The sequence below is a fragment of the Orcinus orca genome, chromosome 14 (assembly GCF_937001465.1).
Source record: "Orcinus orca chromosome 14, mOrcOrc1.1, whole genome shotgun sequence".
In the NCBI taxonomy this organism is placed as follows: Eukaryota; Metazoa; Chordata; class Mammalia; order Artiodactyla; family Delphinidae; genus Orcinus; species Orcinus orca.
In genome coordinates, this window is record NC_064572.1 from 26,738,783 (window position 1) to 26,762,251 (window position 23,469).

General features: G+C 38.0%; 1 protein-coding gene across 10 annotated transcripts in view; it reads right to left on the reverse strand.

Annotated features, from left to right (window-relative positions):
- Positions 1–23,469, reverse strand: part of HERC4 (HECT and RLD domain containing E3 ubiquitin protein ligase 4) — a 233,937-nt gene that overhangs the window by 55,009 nt on the left and 155,459 nt on the right. For all 10 annotated transcript variants that reach the window (XR_007471390.1, XR_004477446.2, XR_004477447.2 and 7 more), the window contains one exon: positions 17,653–17,813. Coding sequence is in view for 7 of the 10 variants with exons in the window: in XM_049697176.1 (XP_049553133.1) it covers positions 17,653–17,813 (161 nt within the window). In the remaining 3 variants the exon portion in view is untranslated. The remainder of the gene's footprint in view (positions 1–17,652; positions 17,814–23,469) is intronic.

The window sequence follows — 23,469 nt, forward strand, 5'->3', positions numbered from 1 at the left end:
TTTATTATCTCAATATATTTTAAACTGAAGATGGTGTAAAATTTGAATGAAAGGTATAGAAGATAGCTCAGAAGAAAATAAAAATTAAGAATATTCATTTTGGGGAATTCCCTGGTGGTCCAGTGGTTAGGACTTGGCGTTTTCACTGCTTGTGGCCTGGGTTCAATCCCTGGTTGGGCAACTAAGATCCCATAAGCCTTGCAGGGTACAGCCAAAAAAAAAGGAATATTTACTTTTAAAAAGAATGACAACAAACAAGTAAATGTTAAATCTTCCTGAGTAATGCAAAATTCATAATGTAAAATTATTTTCTCTTTCAATATAGCTGTACAAAAGAAAGATGACACACATAGCTCTTTGTTAACAACTATTTATCAGTAACACCCAAATCAGGTCCAAAAACAAAAAAGTTAATACGCAAATTTAGTAGAAGTAAAGAAGGAACAATAAAGCGCCTTTTTTTCAAGTTTTGTGTTTTATTGTGATGTTTATTTTTCTTTAAAAGTTTGTTTCTTTTTTTTTTAACATCTTTATTGCCATATAATTGCTTTACAATGTTGTGTTAGTTTCTGCTGTATAACAAAGTGAATCAGCTATATGTATACATATATCCCCATATCCTCTCCCACTTGCGTCTCCCTCCCACCCTTCCCTATCCCACCCCTCTAGGAGGTCACAAAGCATGGAGCTGATCGCCCTGTGAGATGCAGCTGCTTCCCACTAGGTATCTATTTTACATTTGGTAGTATATATATGTCAATGCCACTCTCTCACTTCGTCCCAGCTTACCCTTCCCCCTCCCAGTGTCCTCAAGTCCATTCTCTACGTCTGTGTCTTTATTCCTGTCCTGCCCCTAGGTTCTTCAGAACCTTTTTTTTTTTTAGATTCCATATATATGTGTTAGCATACGGTATTTGTTTTTCTCTTTCTGACTTACTTCACTCTGTATGACAGACTCTAGGTCCATCCACCTCACTATAAACTCAATTTCGTTTCAGTAAAGTGCCTTTTTAAAAAGACATTCAAAGCCTCTTCCTTTTTCTCCTCTCCTGTACCTCAAAATGGAAAGAGTATCTATTATCAAAAATACCGCTAGCCTAGTATTTAGAAGTATCACATACCAAAACACCATAGCTACACAATGTAACTTAAGGCCAGTTATTTCCAAATATAATCCATTTCTGTGTTCCTACTGCTGACCCCTCACTCTTTAGTTGACTAATTCTTTTTTTTTTAATACAAATTTATTTATTTTTGGCTGCGTTGGGTCTTCGTTGCTATGCGTGGGCTTTCTCTAGTTGCGGGGAGCAGGGGCTACTCTTCACTGCGGTGCGCAGGCTTCTCATTGCAGTGGAACACAGGCTCTAGGTGCACGGGCTTCAGTAGTTGTGGCACACAGGCTCAGTAGTTGTGGCTTGTGGACTCTACAGAGCGTGGGCTCAGCAGTTGTGGTGCACTGGTTTAGATACTCCGCAGCATGTGGGATCTTCCCAGACCAGGGCTTGAACCCGTGTCCCCTGCATTGGCAGGTGGATTCTTAACCACTGTGCCACTAGGGAAGCCCAGTTGACTAGTTCTTCACCTTGTATTATTTGTGACCACCACTGCTACAGAATTATAAATTCTTAAGGAAGGGACCACATCTTAATTTTCTTGATCACTCCCTACTACCAAGCACAATGTTTTATTTGTAAAAGAACTCAGTAAATATTTAATATGAATATGTAATATAAAAAATTATCTAGCTTAGATAATAATAAGAGCTTCAGAGATCAGAACATTAATATGACCAAATTTTCCACAACAAGACTGCTCTATGGCCAAAAATTTTTAAGAACAGATTAAAAGGGTAAATCTAAAATATTAAATAAACCAATCATTCAACTTAAAATCTTTTCTCTACGTCATCCTCACAAGTCTACATGAAGTCATGCACTTCCTCAAAAGATTGAGCAGAATGTTATTCGTTTGTTCCTAAAAGGTGATTCTGCCTTCTTTAAATAATCATCAAGTAAATGATGACTAATCTATAGTACATGAATGGGTTTCTGGGGGCTGTGAGTAGGGCACCAAAAATTATTTTCCTTTTAATTACTACTGTAAAAAAGTCTGTGAAACCTAGTCATTTGTCCTACACAGCTTCCTGCAGATTGGATTTTGCTGATTATATCCTCAAGGATTCTCCTAACATTTCTCTCAGTCTTCTGTATTTCCTGTAAATTGGTAGTTGGATCTAGAGAGGATTTAATTAGATTAATTAGTCAATTTTTTTTTAAGAAGATGTTGGGGGTAGGAGTTTATTAATTAATTAATTTATTTTTGCTGTGTTGGGTCTTCATTTCTGTGCGAGGGCTTTTCTCTAGTTGTGGCAAGCGGGGGCCAATCTTCATCGCGGTGCGCGGGCCTCTCACTATCGCGGCCTCTCTTGTTGAGGAGCACAGGCTCCAGACGCACAGGCTCAGTAGTTGTGGCTCACGGGCCTAGTTGCTCTGCGGCATGTGGGATCCTCCCAGACCGGGGCTCGAACCTGTGTCCCCTGCATTAGCAGGCAGATTCTCAACCACTGTGCCACCAGGGAAGCCCCAATCAGTCAATTATTTTGACAAAACTATTACATGGTGGTGGAAGGGGCTGTTCTTCCATCAGTAAGCACATAACGTATAGCTGGGTTCCTTTTTGTGACGTTAGTAACCATTGATGCCCAATGCTTAGACCATTAATTCATTGTGGGTTGAAAAATGATACACTAATATTACTTCCTCATCTTGTGGTTGGACCATTAGCTTCCCCCTATCTACCACATAGTTCATTAACCTGTAATAGGAAAGACTAATGCTGTTCTTTTCCATTTATTTACTATCGTCTGGCTTTTTGAATTTGCATTTATTTGATTATAATATTTACATGTTTCTTAGTAACATGGATTTCCTCAATGGGAATTTCCGTTAACTTCCTTTATCTATTACACGTCTAAATATTTGTCTTATTCATTTATTAGGTGTCTTACTGTTTTTCACACCAATATGTATGAGCACTTTGGATATTCAGGCTACTAACCTCAGGTTATATTCATTACAAACATTTTTTCTAAATAATTATTTAATTTTGACTCACAAGTTTCTTTTTCTATTAAATCAAATGTATTTATCTCCTTTTTTTTTTTAAAGAGGAAGTGGGTTTCTTTATAAAAAATATTTATTTATTTGGCTGCATTGGGTCTTAGTTGCAGCACACAGGATCTTCGCTGCAGCATGTGGGATCTAGTTCCCTGACCAGGGATTGAACCCGGGCCCCCTGTGCTGGAAGCATGGAGTCTTAGCCACTGGACCACCAGCGAAGTTGGCCCTCTTTCTTAATGGTGACTTTCACTGCCATAATGGTGAGAAAGCTTTTTCCCATCCTCAAATTATAGAATTATTTTCTTGTCTTAAGAACTCTTTTACATTTAACTTTAATCCATCTATAATTTATTTTAGTTTATACTGTTAGGTTAGGGTCTAAACTGACATTTTCCTCCCAATTTTCATGTGTTGAATAATTCTTTCCCCTTCTCCACGTATTAGTGATGCCCTATTTTAAAGTTATGAAGAGACACTACACCTCTTCTACCTATAACACGCTACACTAAAAAACTTTGGCACTCTCCTCCATCCCAAAAGTGTTCTCAAAGTCCTTCTCATAACTTCCACTTTGTACAGTCCTTCCTATAACTCCAAGAGCCACTGCCAATCAACTGGAGTTTGAACATAACCTATATATTGGGTTGGCCAAAAAGTTCCTTCGGTTTCTAAGTAAAAATAAAAGACACATTTTTCATTTTCACCAAGAACTTTATTTAACAACATATTCACCATTTTGTTCCACTATCTTCTGCCATTTTTCAGGCAACTTCATAATTCCGTCTTCCCAAAACCTTTTATCTTTTTGATCAAAGAACTGTTCCAGGTGCCATTTACAGTCTTCCAGGGAATTGAAATATTTTCCATTAAAAGAATTTTGTAAAGACCGAAATAAATGGAAATCCGAAGGTGCAATGTCTGGTGAATATGGCGGATGAATCAGAACTTCCCAGCCAAGCTGTAACAGTTTTTGCCTGGTCATCAAAGAAACATGTGCATTATCCTGAAGGAAGATTATGCGTTTTCTGTTGACTAATTCCGGACACTTTTCGTCAAGTGCTGCTTTCAGTTGGTCTAACTGGGAGCAGTACTTGCTGGAATTAATCGTTTGGTTTTCCAGAAGGAGCTCATAATAGAGGACTCCCTTCCAATCCTACCATATACACAACATCCCTTCTTTGAAGACCGGCCTTTGGTGTGGTTGGTGGTGGTTTCATTTCGCTTGCCCCACGATCTCTTCTGTTCCACATTATTGTACAGTGTCCATTTTTCATCACCCATCACAATTTGTTTGAAAAATGGAATGTTTTCATCATGCTTAAGGACAGAATTGCAGGCAGAAATACGGTCAAGAAGGTTTTTTTTCAGTTAACTTACGTGGAACCCAAACACCAAAGCGATTAACATAACCAAGTTGGTGCAAATGATTTTTGATGCTTGATTTGGATATTTTGAGTATGTTGGCTATCTCCTGCATGGTATAACGTTGACTGTTCTCAATTAATGTCTCAATTTTACCGCTATCAACTTCAACTGGTCTACCGGACCGTGGAGCATCGTCCAGCAAGAAATCTCCAGCACAAAACTTCACAAACCACTTTTGACACGTTCGATCAGTCCCAGCACCTTCTCCATATACTGCACAAATCTTTTCTTTGCATTTCAGTTGCATTTTTACCCTTCTTGAAATAATAAAGCATAATATGCCAAAAAAGTTACTTTTTTTCTTCCATCTTCCGTATTAAGATGGCTACACAAAAATTCACCAATTTTGATGTCTTTTTTTAACGCACACTGATATGATAGCTGTCATAATACAATCTAACAAAATTGTTTCAAATGAAGTAAAAGACAACTAAGCGCTACTAGAGCCAGCTTACGGGAAACCGAACGAACTTTTTGGCCAATCCAACAATAATGGCAATACATGGATTCCCCTCCCACCCCCGGATTTCCACTAAGCTATAATAATCTAAATGTCTAGGGACCTCCCTGGTGGTGCAGTGGTCAAGAATCCCCCTGCCAATGCAGGGGACACGGGCTCCTGGTCTGGGAAGATCCCACATGCCACAGAGCAACTAAGCCCGTGCACCACAACTACTGAGGCTGCACTCTACAGTCCGCGAGCCACAACTACTGAGCCCACATGCCACAACTACTGAAGCCCACGCACCTAGAGCCCATGCTCCGCAACAGGAGAAGCCACCGCAACGAGAAGCCCGCGCACCACAACAAAGAGTAGCCCCCACTCACCGCAACTAGAGAAAGCCCGCAGGCAGTAATGAAGACCCAGCGTAGCCAAATAATAAACTAAAAAACACAAAAAAAAGTCTATACGTATACGAATAATCTGATTTAACTGTTACAGTTTTATAGTATATGTTGTCATATCTAGGAGGGCTAGTTCACCTCCTTATTCTCTACAAAATACACTGTCAGGAAAAACAGAAAATTTTGAAATAGGCTCCCCTGCCCATGCACTCTCCCCCCCCACACCCCCGCCATTTACTGAGTCTTGATTAGGGCACTCTTCAGAAACTTATCTACCTAAATGATGTGTTTGAGCTATTTACAATTCTGTAAAGTGTACTTCTATTTAGGAGCAATACTGACAGAGATACAACTATGTATGTGCCTTTGACATACAAGGAAAAGAAGTAGTTTTTTGATGATCCCTGAATCCCTTTACACTCTTAGGACTTATTCAGGACCCCAAAGGGCTTAAAAGCACTAATACATAACACATCAGAATTGAAAATTAAGAAATTTAAAAAATACTCATAGACTTATCTGAAAGTGAACAAGAACAAAGGCACTGCATGTTAACACAGATAACAGTACTAACATGAAAGTCATTCTAACCTCATGAACCCTATGACACAATACCACTGTCCTTGAGCAACTATCAGCTGGTTCCACAATACGGAAGAACATAACTCAAGACACAACATGGTAAGTGACTTTTATTTTCCTTGGTTTATACTTGATTCTGAAATAAGTTATACAATATGTTAAAATCTTAGCAAAGTTCACTCAATTTTGAAGGGTGTGCTCCCATGCCTTCACCTATGTTAGTTTTTTACTTTTGTGTAATCTGCCAAAGAGCAAAAATTCTGTGTTTTACTAGAATAATTTTCTATACTTGATGTTGATTTTATTTGTTTTTCATTATTTAAGTGGAAAAAAAAGAACAAAGACTCCTCACTTATGAATAAGCTAAAGTTCTTTTCAATCATATTACCATTTACATTTATTTTGAAATGCTTTATTGTCACTTCAGTAAAATAGGTAACCAAGTATTATTTCTCAAGCATCAAAGGTTACATCTTTTAATAAAGTGTTCCAATCTCCCCTCACAACTTTTTTGATTTTTGTCTTCCTGTTATGGGCTGAATTGTGTCCACCCCCACCCCCAAATTCATATGTTGAAGCTGTAATCCTCAGTACCTCGGAATATGACTGTATTTGGAGATCGGACCTTTAGAGAGGTGATTAAGGTAAAATGAGGCTGTTAGGGTGGGGCCCTAATCCAATATGCCTGCTGTCCTTATAATAACAGGAAGAGACACCAGCAACACACGCACACACACAGAGAAAAGGTCACATGAGGACACAGCAAGAAGGTAGCCATTTGCAAGCCAAGGCTTCAGAAGAAACCAAACCTGCTGACAGAGTGATCTTAGACTTCTAGCTTCCGGAACTGTGAGAAAATAAATTTCTGCTGTTTAAGCCACCCAGTCTGTGGTATTTTGTTATGGCAGCCCTAGCAAACTAACACACTTCGCCGAATCAGATCCTAAACTTAGGAAAATAAAACTTCCAAGATACTTTCTATGTGTTAGTGAAAATATCTTTGAGATTTCCCAGAGAGGCTATGGAGAATCAAAATGATTTGTCCTTTCAACATATAAGTAGAGATGCTAGAAATAATTAAGTTTATTTGTTGTGTTACTATTCTAAAGGTTGCATGGGAAGAGTTGTCAAATCAGAAGACACTTAACCTTCCCTAGGTTAAATTTATATGGTAAAATTAATATAAATATTTCACCTCTCTAAATTAATAAAGATATTTCAAAAATGTAATTACTATAAAAATTTCTAATTTTATGGTAATATAAAAATTTCAAAAATTAATATATTTCAAAAAGTGTTTTATGAGAAGTCCATGGAGATTCACCAATGTCCTTGCTTAACCATATGTTTAAATATGAAGGGAAACATTATTCAAAACTCTTATGAAATAGTTCTGTCAAGTTTTCCTGTATTTATAAGAGTTCTGGCGGTACAGTGCTGTCTGTCCTAATTTCAGGTTTCGTTCCCCCAATTTCAGTTATTATTGAAACTTTATTTTATTCACATCTATCATCTTCTAGGCCAGTGATTTTCAAATGGCGTTTTATAAAAATATAGATGTCTAAACTTGATCCCTGACTTACTGAATCTCTTTACTTGATATTCTTGGTGTTATTCCTGGTACATTAGGTCTCAGGATTATCATATTATATCTCAAGATTTTTTTCAACTGTAAAAGGTTATACTCATTCATATTCATAAATCAGATGTAAGGAATCACTGACTTCTTTGAGAATAGGCTTAATCATCATCTTTAGAAACATTCTTGTTTAAAAACCTTTTTGGAATACAGGCATAACTCGCTTTATTGTGCTTCAGAGATATTGTGGTTTTTACAAATTGCTGATTTGTGGTAATTGATGATTTGTGTTGTCAGATGATTGTTAGCATTTTTTAGTAATAAAGTATTTTTAATTAAGATATAATATGTACATTTTTTAAAGAAATAATGCTACTGCACACTTAACAGGCTACAGAATAGTATAAACATAACTTTTACATGCACCAAGAAACCAAAAATTTTATCTGACTCACTTTATTGTGGTATTCTGGAACCAAACCACAGTATCTCCAAAACATGCCTCTAATGTGTTCTCCATGTCACAGAAACAACCAAATTTCCTTGTCAACTGTATTTATTCTTATTATGAACCCTCGTCATATCTTTCCACTTGACAATTATCAATAATAAATAAGCCATAGTCATTTTAAGCCTCTTTCATCTATTGACTAGTTTTTGTTTTATTCTGATGCTTGTCTGAAGGCCTTCCTATAAGCTACAGGCCAGAGTTTGTACTTTCAACAAAGAAGGATAGTCTCAGAGCCCTGTGAAAAGGACTGTACCTGTTATTTGAAACCACTTATACATCAAAGAATAGATACTTGGGTACAGGCTTCTGAGGAGACGTGGCTTAGAGAACTTTCAAAAGACACCAGTGGACTACATTAGGATTTCTCATATATTTTTTTAAGCTGATAAGCAGTTTTATGAAACTGACAATCCAAGATCCATAATGTTTAACTTTGCTTTAATTTTCTGTTTTCTGGATCTCCCTTATAGGGAGTCATTTCTCCTTCTTCTAAAGTAATCTAATTCACATCAATTTTGTAAACTCTGCTTTGGTACGCTTAAACGAAATGTTGAAACACATTTCTCTTCTCCCTTCAGCTTGCCAGTATCTCCCGGAAAGGAGCTTATATCCTTTTCTAAGGCCCTGATTTTTGCAGCTGCCATTCAGGGCACACCTCTAGATCACCTGACTCTGGGGGCCAGCGGGGGATTATGCTCAAGGGTCCCACAGGACTAAAACCAATGGACAAAGAGTTCTTAACTGACTACCACCCCAGGGCACAGTAAGAGGCAACAGACTGAGGTGCCCAATCTTTCTGTAGAAGAGGATTATTAGTTTACCTAATACAACTTTGGCCTAAGAGGCAGGCTTCTAATTAAGCCCACATCAAAGGGCCTGTTGTAATCCTCTCAGAGATCTCAGAAGGAGGGCCTTATCTTTGCAACATCCCTCTGCTGCACTCCAGAACATCCATTTCTTCCATAGGGGACCTCGTATTCCCATCTGGTGTCCCCATTTTTGTGGCTGCCACCTAACTGATGCCCCTTGATTGCCTGGTTCTGGTGGACAGCTGGGCTTGTATCCTGGGTCCCACGGGACTGTAACAACTGGAGAGACAGTTTTTGGTTGGCTACCACCCCCAGTGCACAGCACAAACAACAAACAGAAACATAGCCCAGTTTTCTGCGAAAAAGGCCTATATGCTTGTCCTGGAGCTTTGGCCTAAGGTTTCTACACCTCTAGCAACCTACTGAGGTGATCTTTGGGGACGAAAGCTGGTGGATGCCATCTTTGTGCTCTCCCTCTACCTTGCGTTAACTTGCCAGTATCTCCTGGAAAGGAGCTTGTACCCTTAGCTGGTGCCCTGATTTTCACAGCTGCCACCCAAGGGACACCTCTAGGTTGCCTAGTTCTGGCAGCAGTGTGACTTTCTCTTGCAGTCCCACAGGACAGATATACATTTGCATACTTAAAAGCTACTGCCTGAGGGTCTGGCCTCAATCAGCTTGAATTTAGGTATTGCTGAAATTCTCCCCTTTGGGATACTGACAGGTCTTGGCACATTCTCAACTGAGAGCCACTTAAAATAATATAGACTGTTTGGACATTAACAAAGATTTGAGAGACAATCAAGAGTGAGGGCAGGGTTGAACTATATCACAACACTACAGTAATCAAAACAGTATGGTATCAGCATTAAAAACAGACATAGAATACAGAGCCCAGAAATAAACCAATGCATATATGATCAATTTATTTAAGACAAAGAAGCTAAGAATACAGAGTGGGAAAAGGACAGTCTTTTCAATGAATAGTGCTGAGAAAATTGGACAGCCACATACAAAAGAATGAAACTGGACCACTATCTTACACCATACACAAAAACCAACTCAAGAGCTTCCCTGGTAGTACAGTGGTAAAGAATATGCCTGCCAATGCAGGGGACACGGGTTCAAGCCCTGGTCCAGGAAGATCCCACATGCTGCGGAGCAACTAAGCCCGTGTGCCACAACTACTGAGCCTGCACTCTAGAGCCTGCAAGCCACAACTACTGAAGCCCGCGCACCTAGAGCCCGTGCTCCGCAACAAGAGAAGCCACTGCAATGAGAAGCCCGCGCACCACAACGAAGAGTAGCCCCGCTTGCCACAACTAGAGAAAGCCCGCACAGCAACGAAGACCTGATGCAGCCAAAAACGATAATAAAAATAAATTTATTTTAAAAAAAACTAACTCAAAATGGACTAAAGACTTGAATATATGACCTAAATCATAAAACTCCTAGAAGAAAACATAGGCAGTAAGCTCCCTGACATCAGTCTTGAGGATGATTTTTTGGATTTAGCACCAAAAGTAAAAGTATCAAAAGCAAAAATAAACAAGTAGGACTACATCACACTAAAAAGCTTCTGCACAGCAAAGGAAACCATCAACATGGATTGAAGACCAAAATGTAAGACCTGAAACCATAAAACTCCTAGAGGAAAACAGGCAGATCACTCTTTGACATAAATCGTAGTAATAGTTTTTTGGATCTGTCTCCTAAGGCAAACGAAACAAAAGCAAAAATAAACAAATGGGACCTAATTAGACTTAAAAGCTTTTGCACAGCAAAGGAGATCACTGACAAAACAAAAAGACAACCTACTGATTGGCAGAAAATATTTGCAAATGATATGACTGATAAGGGGTTAATATCCAAAATATATAAACAGCTCATATAACTCAACATCAAAAAACAAACAGCCTGGTTTAAAAAAATAGGCAGAAGAGCTGAATAGACATTTTTCCAAACAAGACATACAGATGGCCTACAGGCACATGAAAAGATGCTCAACATCATTAATCATCAGGGAAATGCAAATCACAATGAGATATCAACTCACAGTTGTTAGACTGGTTATTAACAAAAAGACAAGAAATAACAAGTGTTGGTGAAGATGTAGAGAAAACAGAACCCTCCTGCACTGTTAGTGGGAGTATAAATTGGTGCAGCCACTATGGAAACAGTATGGGGGTTCTTCAAAAAATTAGAAACAGAACTACCATATGATCCAGCAATTCCACTTCTGGGTAAAACAAAAACACTAATTTGAAAAGATGTATGCACCACCATGTTCATTTTAGCATTATTTACAATAGCCAAGGTATGGAAGCAACCTAAGTTTTCACTGATGGATGAATGGATAAAGAAAACATGGTGTGTGTGTGTGAGTGTGTGTGTGTGTGTGTAAGTGTATACATACACACATGCATATATACACATACATACAAATATACATACAATGGAATATTCTTAGCCATAAAAAAGAAGGAAATCTTGCCATTTGTGACAACACACATGATTCCTAGAGGGCATTATGCTAAGTGAAATAAGTCAGAAAGAGAAAGACAAATACTGTATGATCTCACTTACATGTGGAATCTAAAAAACAAACAACAACAACAAACTGAAACCAAACTCATAGATACGGAGAACAGATTAATGGTTGCCAGAGGTGCCTGGGGATGGGGGCCAGGCAAAATGGATAAAGGAGGTCAAAAGGCACAAAATTCCAGTTATAAAATAACTAAATCATGGGACTGAAATGTTCAGTATGGTGACTACAGTTAATAATACTGTACTGCAAATTAGGAAGTTGCTGAGAGTAAATCTTAGTTTCATAAGAAGAAAAAAAATTTTTAACGATGGTGACAGATGTTAACTTGACTTATCGTGGTGATCATTTGCAATATATACAAATATCAAATTGTTATCCTATATACATGAAACAAATATAATGTTATGTCAATTAAAAACATTTTATCTGATTCTTGCTGATCCCCAGAATTCAATAATAATTCAAATTTAATAGGTTTCTGTTCTTTTAACAGTAATGTTGCTATCTGCATGGGTTCAGTAAGAATATGTTCCCCTTCCCACTAGTTTGTACTTCTTTCATAACTGATTGAGCAAATCAATTATGTAACCAAGAACTTACCTGAAATGTCATATTAAGAACAATGGCTATTGAATTAGATACGACAAGTCATCTTAAAGAATAAAGTTGGTTGTACTTATGGAGCCAATGCTTATGATGTCTCTGGTGCAGTAGAAGATTAAAACTTGTCAGGTCTAGGACGTCGTCATGTGATGAATTGTGCTCCCCCAAAATTCATATGTTGAAGTCCTAATCCCTAGTACCCTCAGAAAGTGACCTTCTTCAGAAATAGGGTCACTACAGATGTAATTACATAAGTTGAAGTCATATTTGAATAGGGTGGACCACCAGTACAAAATGTACCACCAGTACAAAATGACCTTCTTCAGAAATAGGGTCACTACAGATGTAATTACATAAGTTGAAGTCATATTTGAGTAGGGTGGACCACCAGTACAAAATAAAAGGGCGAAATGTGGACACAGACAGGCACATAGAGACAATGCCATGGCAGGATGAAGGCAGAGATCTACTAGCCAAGGAATACCAAAGATTGCCAGCAAACCACCAAAAGCTAGGAAAGACATATGGAACAGATTCTCTCTTATAGCCCTCAGAAGGAAGCAACACTGCCAACACCTTGATCTTGGACTTCTAGCCTTCACAACTGAGTCAATAAATTTGTATTGTTCAAGAAACTGAGTTTGTGATATTTTATTATAGCAGCCCTAGCAAACTAATACAGTTGTCCTATACACTAATACTATACACATTCTAAAGAAAGGTTTGGGGCTTCCCTGGTGGCGCAGTGGCTGAGAGTCCACCTGCCGATGCAGGGGACACGGGTTCGTGCCCCGGTCCAGGAGGATCCCACATGCCATGGAGCGGCTGGGCCCGTGAGCCATGGCGGCTGAGCCTGCGCGTCCGGAGCCTGTGCTCTGCAACGGGAGAGGCCACAACAGTGAGAGGCCTGCGTACCGCAAAAAAATAATAATAATAAAAAAAATAATAATAAAAGAAAGGTTTGCCCTTTGCCTAGTTCCAAGGATAGAGTCTCAAAGTCTTGGGAATATCCTGTTAAGAGTGTCTTTTTATAGACCCCGAATAGCCAAAGCAGTCTTGAGGGAAAAAAACAGAGCTGGAGGAATCAGACTCCCTGACTTCAGACTATACTACAAAGCTACAGTAATCAAGACAATATGGTACTGGCACAAAAACAGAAACATAGATCAATGGAACAAGATAGAAAGCCCAGAGATAAACCCACGCACCTATGGTCAACTAATCTATGACAAAGGAGGCAAAGATATACAATGGAGAAAAGACAGTCTCTTCAATAAGTGGTGCTGGGAAAACTGGACAGCTACATGTAAAAGAATGAAATTAGAACATTCCCTAACACCATACACAAAAATAAACTCAAAATGGATTAGAGACCTAAATGTAAGACCGGACACTATAGAACTCTTGGAGGAAAACACAGAAAGAACACTCTTTGACATAAACCACAGCAAGATCTTTTTTGATCCACCTCCTAGAGTAATGGAAATAAAAACAAAAATAAACAAATGGGACCTAATGAAACTTCAAAGCTTTTGCACAGCAAAGGAACTTAAACAAGACGAAAAGACAACCCTCAGAATGGGAGAAAATATTTGCAAACGAATCAATGGACAAAGGACTAATCCCCAAAATATATAAACAGCTCATGCAGCTCAATATTAAAGAAACAAACAACCCAATCCAAAAATGGGCAGAAGACCTCAATAGACATTTCTCCAAAGAAGACATACAGATGGCCAAGAAGCACATGAAAAGCTGCTCAACATCACTAATTATTAGAGAAATGCAAATCAAAACTACAATGAGGTATCACTTCACACCAGTTAGAATGGGCATCATCAGAAAATCTACAAACAACAAATGCTGGAGAGGGTGTGAAGAAAAGGGAACCCTCTTGCACTGTTGGTGGGAATGTAAATTGATATAGCCACTATGGAGAACAGTATGGAGGTTCCTTAAAAAACTAAAAATAGAATTACCGTATGATCCATCAATCCCACTACTGGGCATATATCCAGAGAAAACCATAATTCAAAAAGACACATGCACCCAAATGTTCATTGCAGCACTCTTTACAATAGCCAGGTCATGGAAGCAACTTAAATGCCCATCGACAGATGAATGGATAAAGAAGTTGTGGTACATATATACAATGGAATATTACTCAGCCATAAAAAGTAACGAAATTGAGTCATTAAGAAATTAAGTCATTGAGACGTGGATGGACCTAGAGACTGTCATACAGAGTGAAGTAAGTCAGAAAGAGAAAAATAAATATCGTATATTAACGCATGTATGTGGAACCTAGAAAAATGGTACAGATGAACCAGTTTGCAGGGCAGAAGTTGAGACACAGATGTAGAGAACAAATGTATGGACACCAAGGGGGGGAAACTGCAGTGGGATGTGGATGGTGGTGTGCTGAATTGGGCGATTGGGAATGACATGTATACACTGATGTGTATAAAATTGATGACTAGTAAGAACCTGCAGTATAAAAAAACAAACAAACAAACAAAAAAACAACTAATACTAAACTTTCTTTGGGTTATTTGTATGGAAATATGTTAATATAAATGTTTCAGACATTACATGAAATGTCTAAAAATCTTATATGTTCTGGTATAATGTTATAAGTCATAATTCTAGTTATTACTTTAAAATGTATATCTCAGAAATAACTAAATTTCCTTGTCAATTGCCTTATTATGAACTTTCATCAAATCTTTAACCGTGGTCATTTTTAAGTCTTTTGTCATTTACAGACAGTTCTGGGTGTACTCTGATGCTTTGCAAAAATGTTCCTATAAAAGGGTTTCATCTTCAAGGAATTCATGGAAAAGACTCTGACAAGTACAGGTTTCTGGTAACTGACCATACTGATGAACTGAATGAATAAGCATTTTCAGAACTCTAACTGAAAACTGATGAATTCATAAAAGTGCTAACAAAAGATCAAGATGAAAAAAAAATTAATTACATGGGACTGTGTGAACTGATGAGGATGATTATAATTTTTTGACTTTCTGTTTGAATAAAAATAATAATAATAATTTAAAAAAATAAAATAAAATAAATCCCACAAGGGCTCAGAGGCAAAAAATATACAAATCAATTTTCACTGCAAAGTAAAGGACCTGATACAGTGGAGGATTACTGGACTGAATGTCAATATTATGACATAGTATGAGTGTGTTTCGTGTTTGGTAATTGCAATCATTGTTGCTTTTGTTGTGGTCATCCATTTACAATGCTTGGTGTCAGTTTATTTATCTCTTGTAAAAATAAAATACAGTGTGTGTGTGTGCGTGTGTGAAAAAAAAAAAAAGAGTGTCTGTTTTTACCTGTGGCCTCGAGGCCATACCAGATAGTTTATGCTAACAATGTGATTGATTTATGGTGGGGGGCCACGGACTTAACTTCTAGAGGGGCTGAGTAAATTAAATTCACATTTAATTAGTTCCTATCCTACACAGCTTTAGTATAGTACAAAATAATTATCAGCCATTATATATATTATATATATAAAATAGTGGTAAGATATACATAACAGAAAATTTACTGTTTTAACCATTTTAAAGTGTTAATTCATGGCATCAAGCAAATTCACAGTGTTGTGCAACTAACACCATTATTCACCTCCAGTACATTTTATCATCCCAAACAGAAAATCTGTACCCATTAAACAACTCCTCATTCTTCCCTCCCTCCAGACCCTGGAAACCAGTGTTCTCTCTGTCTCTATAAATTTGTTCTAGGTACCTCATACAAGAGGAGTCATACAATATTTATCCTTTTGGGTCAGGCTTCTTTCACTTAGCACGTTTTCAAGGTTCTTCCATGCTGTGGCATGTACCAAAATTTCATTCCTCTATATGGCTAATATTCAATCACATGTATATACCATACTTTTCTATCCATTCATCTGTTGATGGACATGAGTTGTTTATGCCTTTTGGCTACTGTGAATAAACAATTTTTTAATGAAACTAAATTGTAGCAAAAATGACTGCTTTTATAACTCCATTTCCTTTCCCACTTTAATGTAAATAATCTTAAGGTATGCAGTTTCAAAGGCAACAAAATGCATCTCTAAGTGACTAAACTGTATAACAGAAATACATGATTCCTTACAATATCCATGCTGCTTTAAATTACAAATCTCTTTGTTAGGTTATTAATGGTGCCTTGTGGAAGAAACTGATATGATGAAACACCAACATGCTCCTAAGGACATAAGAAAAAGAACAATACTACTAAAATAAATGCAGGTTCCAAACCTAAGAGTGATTGGAAGAAAGCAAAGCCATATTCTAACACAAAATCAAACAAAACAAGAAAAAAATAGTATCATATCCTGACGTTTGTTAAATAAAAGTATAACAGAGATATCCTTTTAGTTACGAAAAAAAAAAGTATCTTCAAAGGTAATTCATAATAAAAAGTGATGGACCTTTTCAAATGTCAACCTTCATAGTAGGTTCATCACCGAATAGTCTTGACTCAAGTCCCACAACTCAGAGAAATATCCCAAAGACAATCAAACATAGATAAAATAAATGAAAAAAACAATTCTGAGGTGTAGTTTAGGATGGTAAAGGAAATATTTTAAAAAGTACATTTTGGTTGCAGCATGTCAAAGAAGTGAATGAGAAAACAGCATCTGAACATTTCAAATTCTTTAAGTAGTAAGTTAGGATCATTGAAAAGATAACCAGATCTATTAAAAGAGTAACAGAAAACAAAAATATAGATTTGGCTAAAGCAGTAGGGATATAAAAGCAAATTTTAATATTTCGAACAGGTAATATATTCATATGTTCAAATTTCAGATAAATAGAAAATGTTATATAATTTTAAAGTCTCGTATATACCCCAAAGAATTGAAAGCAGGGTCTTGAAGAAGAGATATTTATACACCCATGTTTATAGCAGCGTTATTCACAGTAGTCAAAAGGTGGAAACAATCCAAATGTCCATCAGCAACTCACAGATAAACAAAATGTGGTCTATACACACATGCTGTAACATGGATGAACCTTAAGGACATTATGCTAAGTTTATAAAACAAGCCAATCACAAAAAAAAAAATACTGTATGATTCCACTTATGAGATATTTAGAGCTAAGTCAAATTCACAGAGACAGAATGCAGAATGGTTGCCAGCTAGTGGGAAGAGTGAATGGAGAATTGTTGTTTCATGAACACAGAGTTTCAGTTTTGCAAGACAAAAACGCTCTGGCGGTAGTTACACAACAATGTGAATGTACTTAACACTACTGACTGTGCACTTAAAAATAGTTAAGTTCATAAACTTTGTATTATATGTATTTTACCGTAATCAAAAATAAAAAACAAAAACACTTCCCTCCCACTGGTATCTAGTCACCATTCAGTTCCCATATGCCCAACCTACTTTCATTATTTTATTTATCCTGGGTTTCCTTATGCATATATATATAAACAAACTAAGCAACCATATACAGTATTCTGTATCTTGCTATTTTCACTAAACAATGTATGTCGTGATTCTTTCATTTAAAACATAGAAAAGTTCATCTTTTAAGAGCAACATTTTAACAATAATTTTAGTATGTGCAGCAAAGCTTTAATGTAAAAGAACTTACCAAAATCTGGTGGACACTGTCCATTATAAGGGAACCAATTTCCTTTCACAGTGAAAGGACTTTTTCTGTTGCTTGTTGAACCAGTTCCTAGCTGTCCATTACCACCAAGTCCAAAAGAATAAATTCGTCCTGATGAAGGAACAAAAGCAGAAGTGTGCTGCCTAGAGTAAAATGATAGAAAACCTCAGACTTAATGTTACCTTTCAAACAATTTACATTCAGAAAAGCATAGCAAATATTACTGATATAATTTTTGTCTTCAAAAGTAAGTTAATAAAACCATTATAGTTTTTAATTTTTCTGTACAAAATATTTAATAGCCTTACTCTATACTGAATGAATTCTGTACCACACAGGCAGGCTGCATAAAGCATATTCCAGAAAATTCCCACAAATGTCCAAATTTTAAAAGGCCCAGCTATATACTGGAATCCCTTACAATATATGATTTAGCACTAGAGGCATCATCTAACTATGCTGTCCAAGAAAGCTTCCCAGCCTCCTTCCCTCTGTCAGGTTCTAGCTTAGCGCTCTGTGGTCTATGAGGGCCCACCATCTGGGCATCACTCAAAAGTTTTAAGATAAGAACTGGGCAGAAGATTGGTATATATAAAACTGCATGATAAAACAATGTTTCCTTTCTTCAAAAAAACAATGTTTCCTTTCTTCAAAAGAAATTTATCCTTATGTATACACACTCAGACTCCTCTAGAGATTGCAGAGTGGAAGCAAACCTAAGAAATTACAGAACCGAAGCTAAAGAAAACCCACTAAGCAGTGAACCTATCCAACTCCTTCTGATGCTTCACTACTGTATGTTTAGGAATGGGTTAAAGGTGATTATCCAGCTCAGATCTTGTGTTCCTCAATCTCAGGTTTTATGGCTTCAATCAAGTCTGACAAATTCTTAAGTGTTATTTCTGCAAATACTGTCTCTCTCCCATTTATTCAATTCTCTTCTTGATAATATTAGACAAACGTTTTATCTTCCCAACATACCCAACAAGTCTTTTAACTTCTCTTTAATATCCATACCCCTTGTAATTTCCTTGGATCTATCTTTCAAGTCATTATTTTTCTCTTTAGCAGTGTGTCCAACCTGCTGTTTCAACTATCCACTGAATTTAAACTTTTAATGACTATGTTTTATACCATTTCTAGTTCTGTTTTTCAAAACAGCCAGCCAGTTACTTCATTTAAAACCCTTAATATATTGTGAAATATAATACATATACACCAACCCAGGACTACTCTGACAAGCCCCAAACCTACTTTAGGGCAGTCCTGTGGTTACAAATTCTGAGGGGAGATCCAAACCAGAAAATAGGCCACGGCCAGAAAAGTCTCCTTAAACTAGCAAGAGAATATTGCATTGTGAACTCTTCCCATGAGGCAGCTTTACTGGGAGGAGATGGTTTCACAGGCCTCACTACTGCCTCTACCAGTTCTTAGGTCTCATCTTCTTTTCCAAACTCCTTTGCCATCTGTGGTATACTGTTTATGAAAAGGACCCAAGGGGCTTCCCTGGTGGCACAGTGGTTGAGAGTCCGCCTGCCGATGCAGGGGACACAGGTTCGTGCCCCAGTCCGGGAAGATCCCACATACCGCGGAGCGGCTAGGCCCGTGAGCCATGGCCGCTGAGCCTGCGCTCCGCAATGGGAGAGGCCACAACAGTGAGAGGCCCGCGTACCCACCCCCCCAAAAAAAAAAAAAAAAAGGACCCGTTATTCTTTTCCCTGTACCCATTATCCTTACAATATGACTTCTGCAGGTGTTCCCACCAGATGGTGAATCTATTTCTCCATGTCTTAAAACTGGTCTCTGACCTGTGGCTTGCTTTGAACAGAATGCAGCAGAAATGACAGTGCATCAGATCTGAGCCTATGCCTCACCAGTGGCTTTGTACTCTTTCCCTCTCTCTTTTGGAACTCTGCTCTACCATCATTAGAATAACCCAGAGTTAGCATTTGAAGGATGATATATAATCTGAAGCAGAGACAAGCTGACCCAGCTAAGGTCCCCACAGACTACCCAGCCCCTACCCAGATCATCGGCTGATTAACTGAGTTCAGCTAAGATGAGAATTGCCCAGGGACTTCTCTGGTGGCGCAGTGGTTAAGAAATCTGCCTGCCAATGCAGAGGACACGGGTTCGAGCCCTGGTCCGGGAAGATCCACACACTGCAGAGCAACTAAGCCCACGAGCCACAACTACTGAGCCCACGTGCCACAACTACTGAAGCCTGCACTCCTAGAGCCTGTGCTCTACAACAAGAGAAGCCACCACAACGAGAAGCTCACGCACCGCAACAAAGAGTAGTCCCCACTTGCCACAATTAGAGAAAGCCCACGCTCAGCAACAAAGGCCCAACGCAGCCCAAAAAAAAAAAAAAAAAAAAAAAAAAACTGCCCAGCTAAGCCCAGCCCAAATCACTGAACCACAGAGATATTAGCTAAATAGGTCATTGTATTAATAAGCCACTAAGTTTTGGGGTGATTTGTTTAGCAAAATAAGCTAATTAATACATTACCTAGATTGGCAAATTTTTTCAGAGCAGCTCCAGAGTCAGTTCAAACTAAAAGGTATGGTTTTCAGATTTTTGCCCTGCGGAATTCCCTTTACTTGCTGGCAAACTAATCTATATTATTTAAAAGGTGTTTTGGGTTTTTTGTTTGTTTTTGTTTTTTGCAGTACGCGGGCCTCTCACTGTTGTGGCCTCTCCCGCTGCGGAGCACAGGTCCGGACGCGCAGGCTCAGCGGCCATGGCCCACAGGCCCAGCCGCTCTGCGGTATGCAGGATCCTCCCAGACCAGGGCACGAACCCGCATGCCCTGCATTGGCAGGCGGACTCTCAACCACTGCGTCACCAGGGAAGCCCTAAAAGGTGTTTTGATTCAAAAGGGTTTTCAAGTTATCTAGTCTGTCACATTACTGGAAAACTAAGTAGAATCTAACAACCATCTTATCTCAGAGCCAGATGAGCCAAGGTTAATAAAAAAATTCTAAATCAAGGATACTCTTAACAAAATAAACATTAAATGGAATCCTAGCATATAAAACAGACAAACTGTTCTGGCTAAAGAAGGGTTTAACATTGCCCAGTCTGCCTCCTTCAGGAAGCAGCTGCTGTGACATTTCAAAGGAACACATCAACAGTTTAAAAACAACTGCTCAATACTAGTTTGTTAAATTCCTCCTCAAACTGGTCTACTGAAGCGGTGGTTCTTAACCCTGGCTGCATTTTGGAGTTGCCTAGGAGTGAGCCTAGGCAACAACACATATTACTAAAAACTCTCCAAAGGATTACAGCATGAAGTCAAGAGTTGAGAGCCACTGAACAAACATAACTATCTCAAGTCCTATATTTGATATAATAGCTCAAAAACAATATGACGCTATACTACTGGAATCTGAATCTTTTCCGTTTGGATTCTCTCTTTGATGAGTTCACATTTCTGGTGTCCCTTGCCTGCTTCCTTCAGGAAGTTTCAGACAATTATTTAATAAGGAAATAATACATAGTTCTTACAGTACCAACTATCTGGAAATCAAACTGGTCATGATACCAACCGACATTCCCTCTGTAGATAATTTTTTACATCTCAATTAATATATAACTGAAATTCCACCCCCAGTCCAATAATTAAATAAATAAAATTACTGGAAAGAACTAAGTTTACAGAGCTAAGAATAACTATTAAAATCACGCACATTTTTACTGTTAAGAATTACAAAACTGGATAACATTAAACAATCTGTGATATCTCACAAGAGACTGATTAAATATTTCACTGGAAAAAAATTACCTAAAAATATTTATAATCTTTTAATGAATTACTCATGAAGTGGATAAACAAGGAAATTTGAACTCTCTACACTTTAGTGAATATATATTCATGTATAACTTCAACAGTCTAATAAACAAGATTAAGATAGCAAGCATTTCTGCTCACTTATATGTTGAGCTTTTATTTACCTTTTATCCTGATTCATATATGAAAAAAGGAAAGGAAGGCTTTGTCAAATCATCCCCATAAATAATTTTTCAAATACATGGTCAAACACACAAAACTGGGCAAAGAAACAGGGTACCATGAACAAAACCTAGCAGAAAGAATAAACAATAGAAATAGATCCCTAAAGATTACAGATATCAGAATTTTCAAACACAAGAATCTAGAATAATTATGTTTAATACTTGTTTAATGTCCAAGAAATAAAGGCCAAGGTTGAAAACTGACAGACAGCTGGAAAGATTAAAGAAAAAATTTGTTTCAGATTTTTAAAAAGAACCAGTATGAAACACCAGAACTGAAAAATCACAATAACCAAAATCAAGAATACAGGTTTAACAAAAAATATAGTATGAGAATTAATGAATTGAAATATAAATCATAAAAGTAATCAAGAAGGCAGCAAAGAGGGACAAAAATGTGGAAAGTAAGACTACAAGGTGGAGTGAGACGATTTAATACACATCCAATCAGAGTCCTATGAGGAAAGGAAAAGTTGTATCTAAAGAGAGATTATTCCACAGATTCAAGAAGTCCAGTAAGAAAATGAGGAAATCCATACCTTGACAAATGAAAGCAAAACTGAAGAGAGAGAGAAAAGAGACAAATTACCTTCAAAGGAGCAACATACCAGCAGCCGACTTCTCAGAAGAACTGAAGCCAAAAGACAGTAGAACATTATCTTAAGTGCTGCAAGCAAATGCCAAGCTAGAATTCTATAACCAACAACATCATTCATGAACGAAGGTGCAATACAGACATTTTTAGATACACAAAAGAGTCTGCCACCTGCAAATCTACTTAAAGAAAATTCCAAAGGGTGGCTGATAAAAGGAAAATGAAACTAATTGTAAAAACTAAAGAGAAAAAAATGGTAGTAAATGTATGTAGAGCCATTTCTAAATGTACACTGACTATATGAAACAATATTCTTCTGGGGTTTAAAAATGTAGAGAGAATGAATGGGAATTCCCTGGTGGTCCAGTTGTTAAGACTCTGCACTCCCAATGCAGGGGGCATGGGTTCGATCCCTGGTCAGGGAACTAAGATCCCACATGCTGCACGGCATGGCCTAAAAAAGAAAATAAATAAATATAGAGAATGAAAAGTTGGGAAGGTAAATGGAGATCTTACAACTTCCAGAAAAGGGGGAAAGTATTAATATAACTTAAAGATTAATGTTGTTATTTCTAGAGTAACAACTAAAAAAGAGTTCCCATATTTCCAAATGGGTAGAGGGAATTAAACTGACTAAAAGGACTTCCCTGGTGGTGCAGTGGTTAAGAATCCGCCTGCCAATGCAGGGGACACGGGTTCAAGCCCTGGTCCTGGAAGATCCCACATGCCGCAGAGCAATTAAGCCCACGAGCCACAACTACTGAGCCCGTGTGCCACAACTATTGAAGCCCACGCACCTAGAGCCTGTGCTCTTCAACAAGAAAAGCCACTGCAATGAGAAGCCCATGCACCACAATGAAGAGTAGCCCCTGCTCACTGCAACTACAGAAAGCCCACGCGTAGCAACGAAGACCCAACACAGCCATAAATAAATTAATTAATTAATTAAAAAAAATAAACTGACTAAAAAAATTATTAATCCAGGCTTCCCTGGTGGCGCAGTGGTTGGGAATCCACCTGCCAATGCAGGGGACACGGGTTCGAGCCCTGGTCTGGGAAGATCTCATATGCCGCAGAGCAGCTAAGCCCGTGCGCCACAACTACCGAGCCTGCGCTCTAGAGCCCGCGAGCCACCAACTACTGAAGCCCGCGCACTAGAGGCCGTGCTCTGCAACAAGAGAAGCCA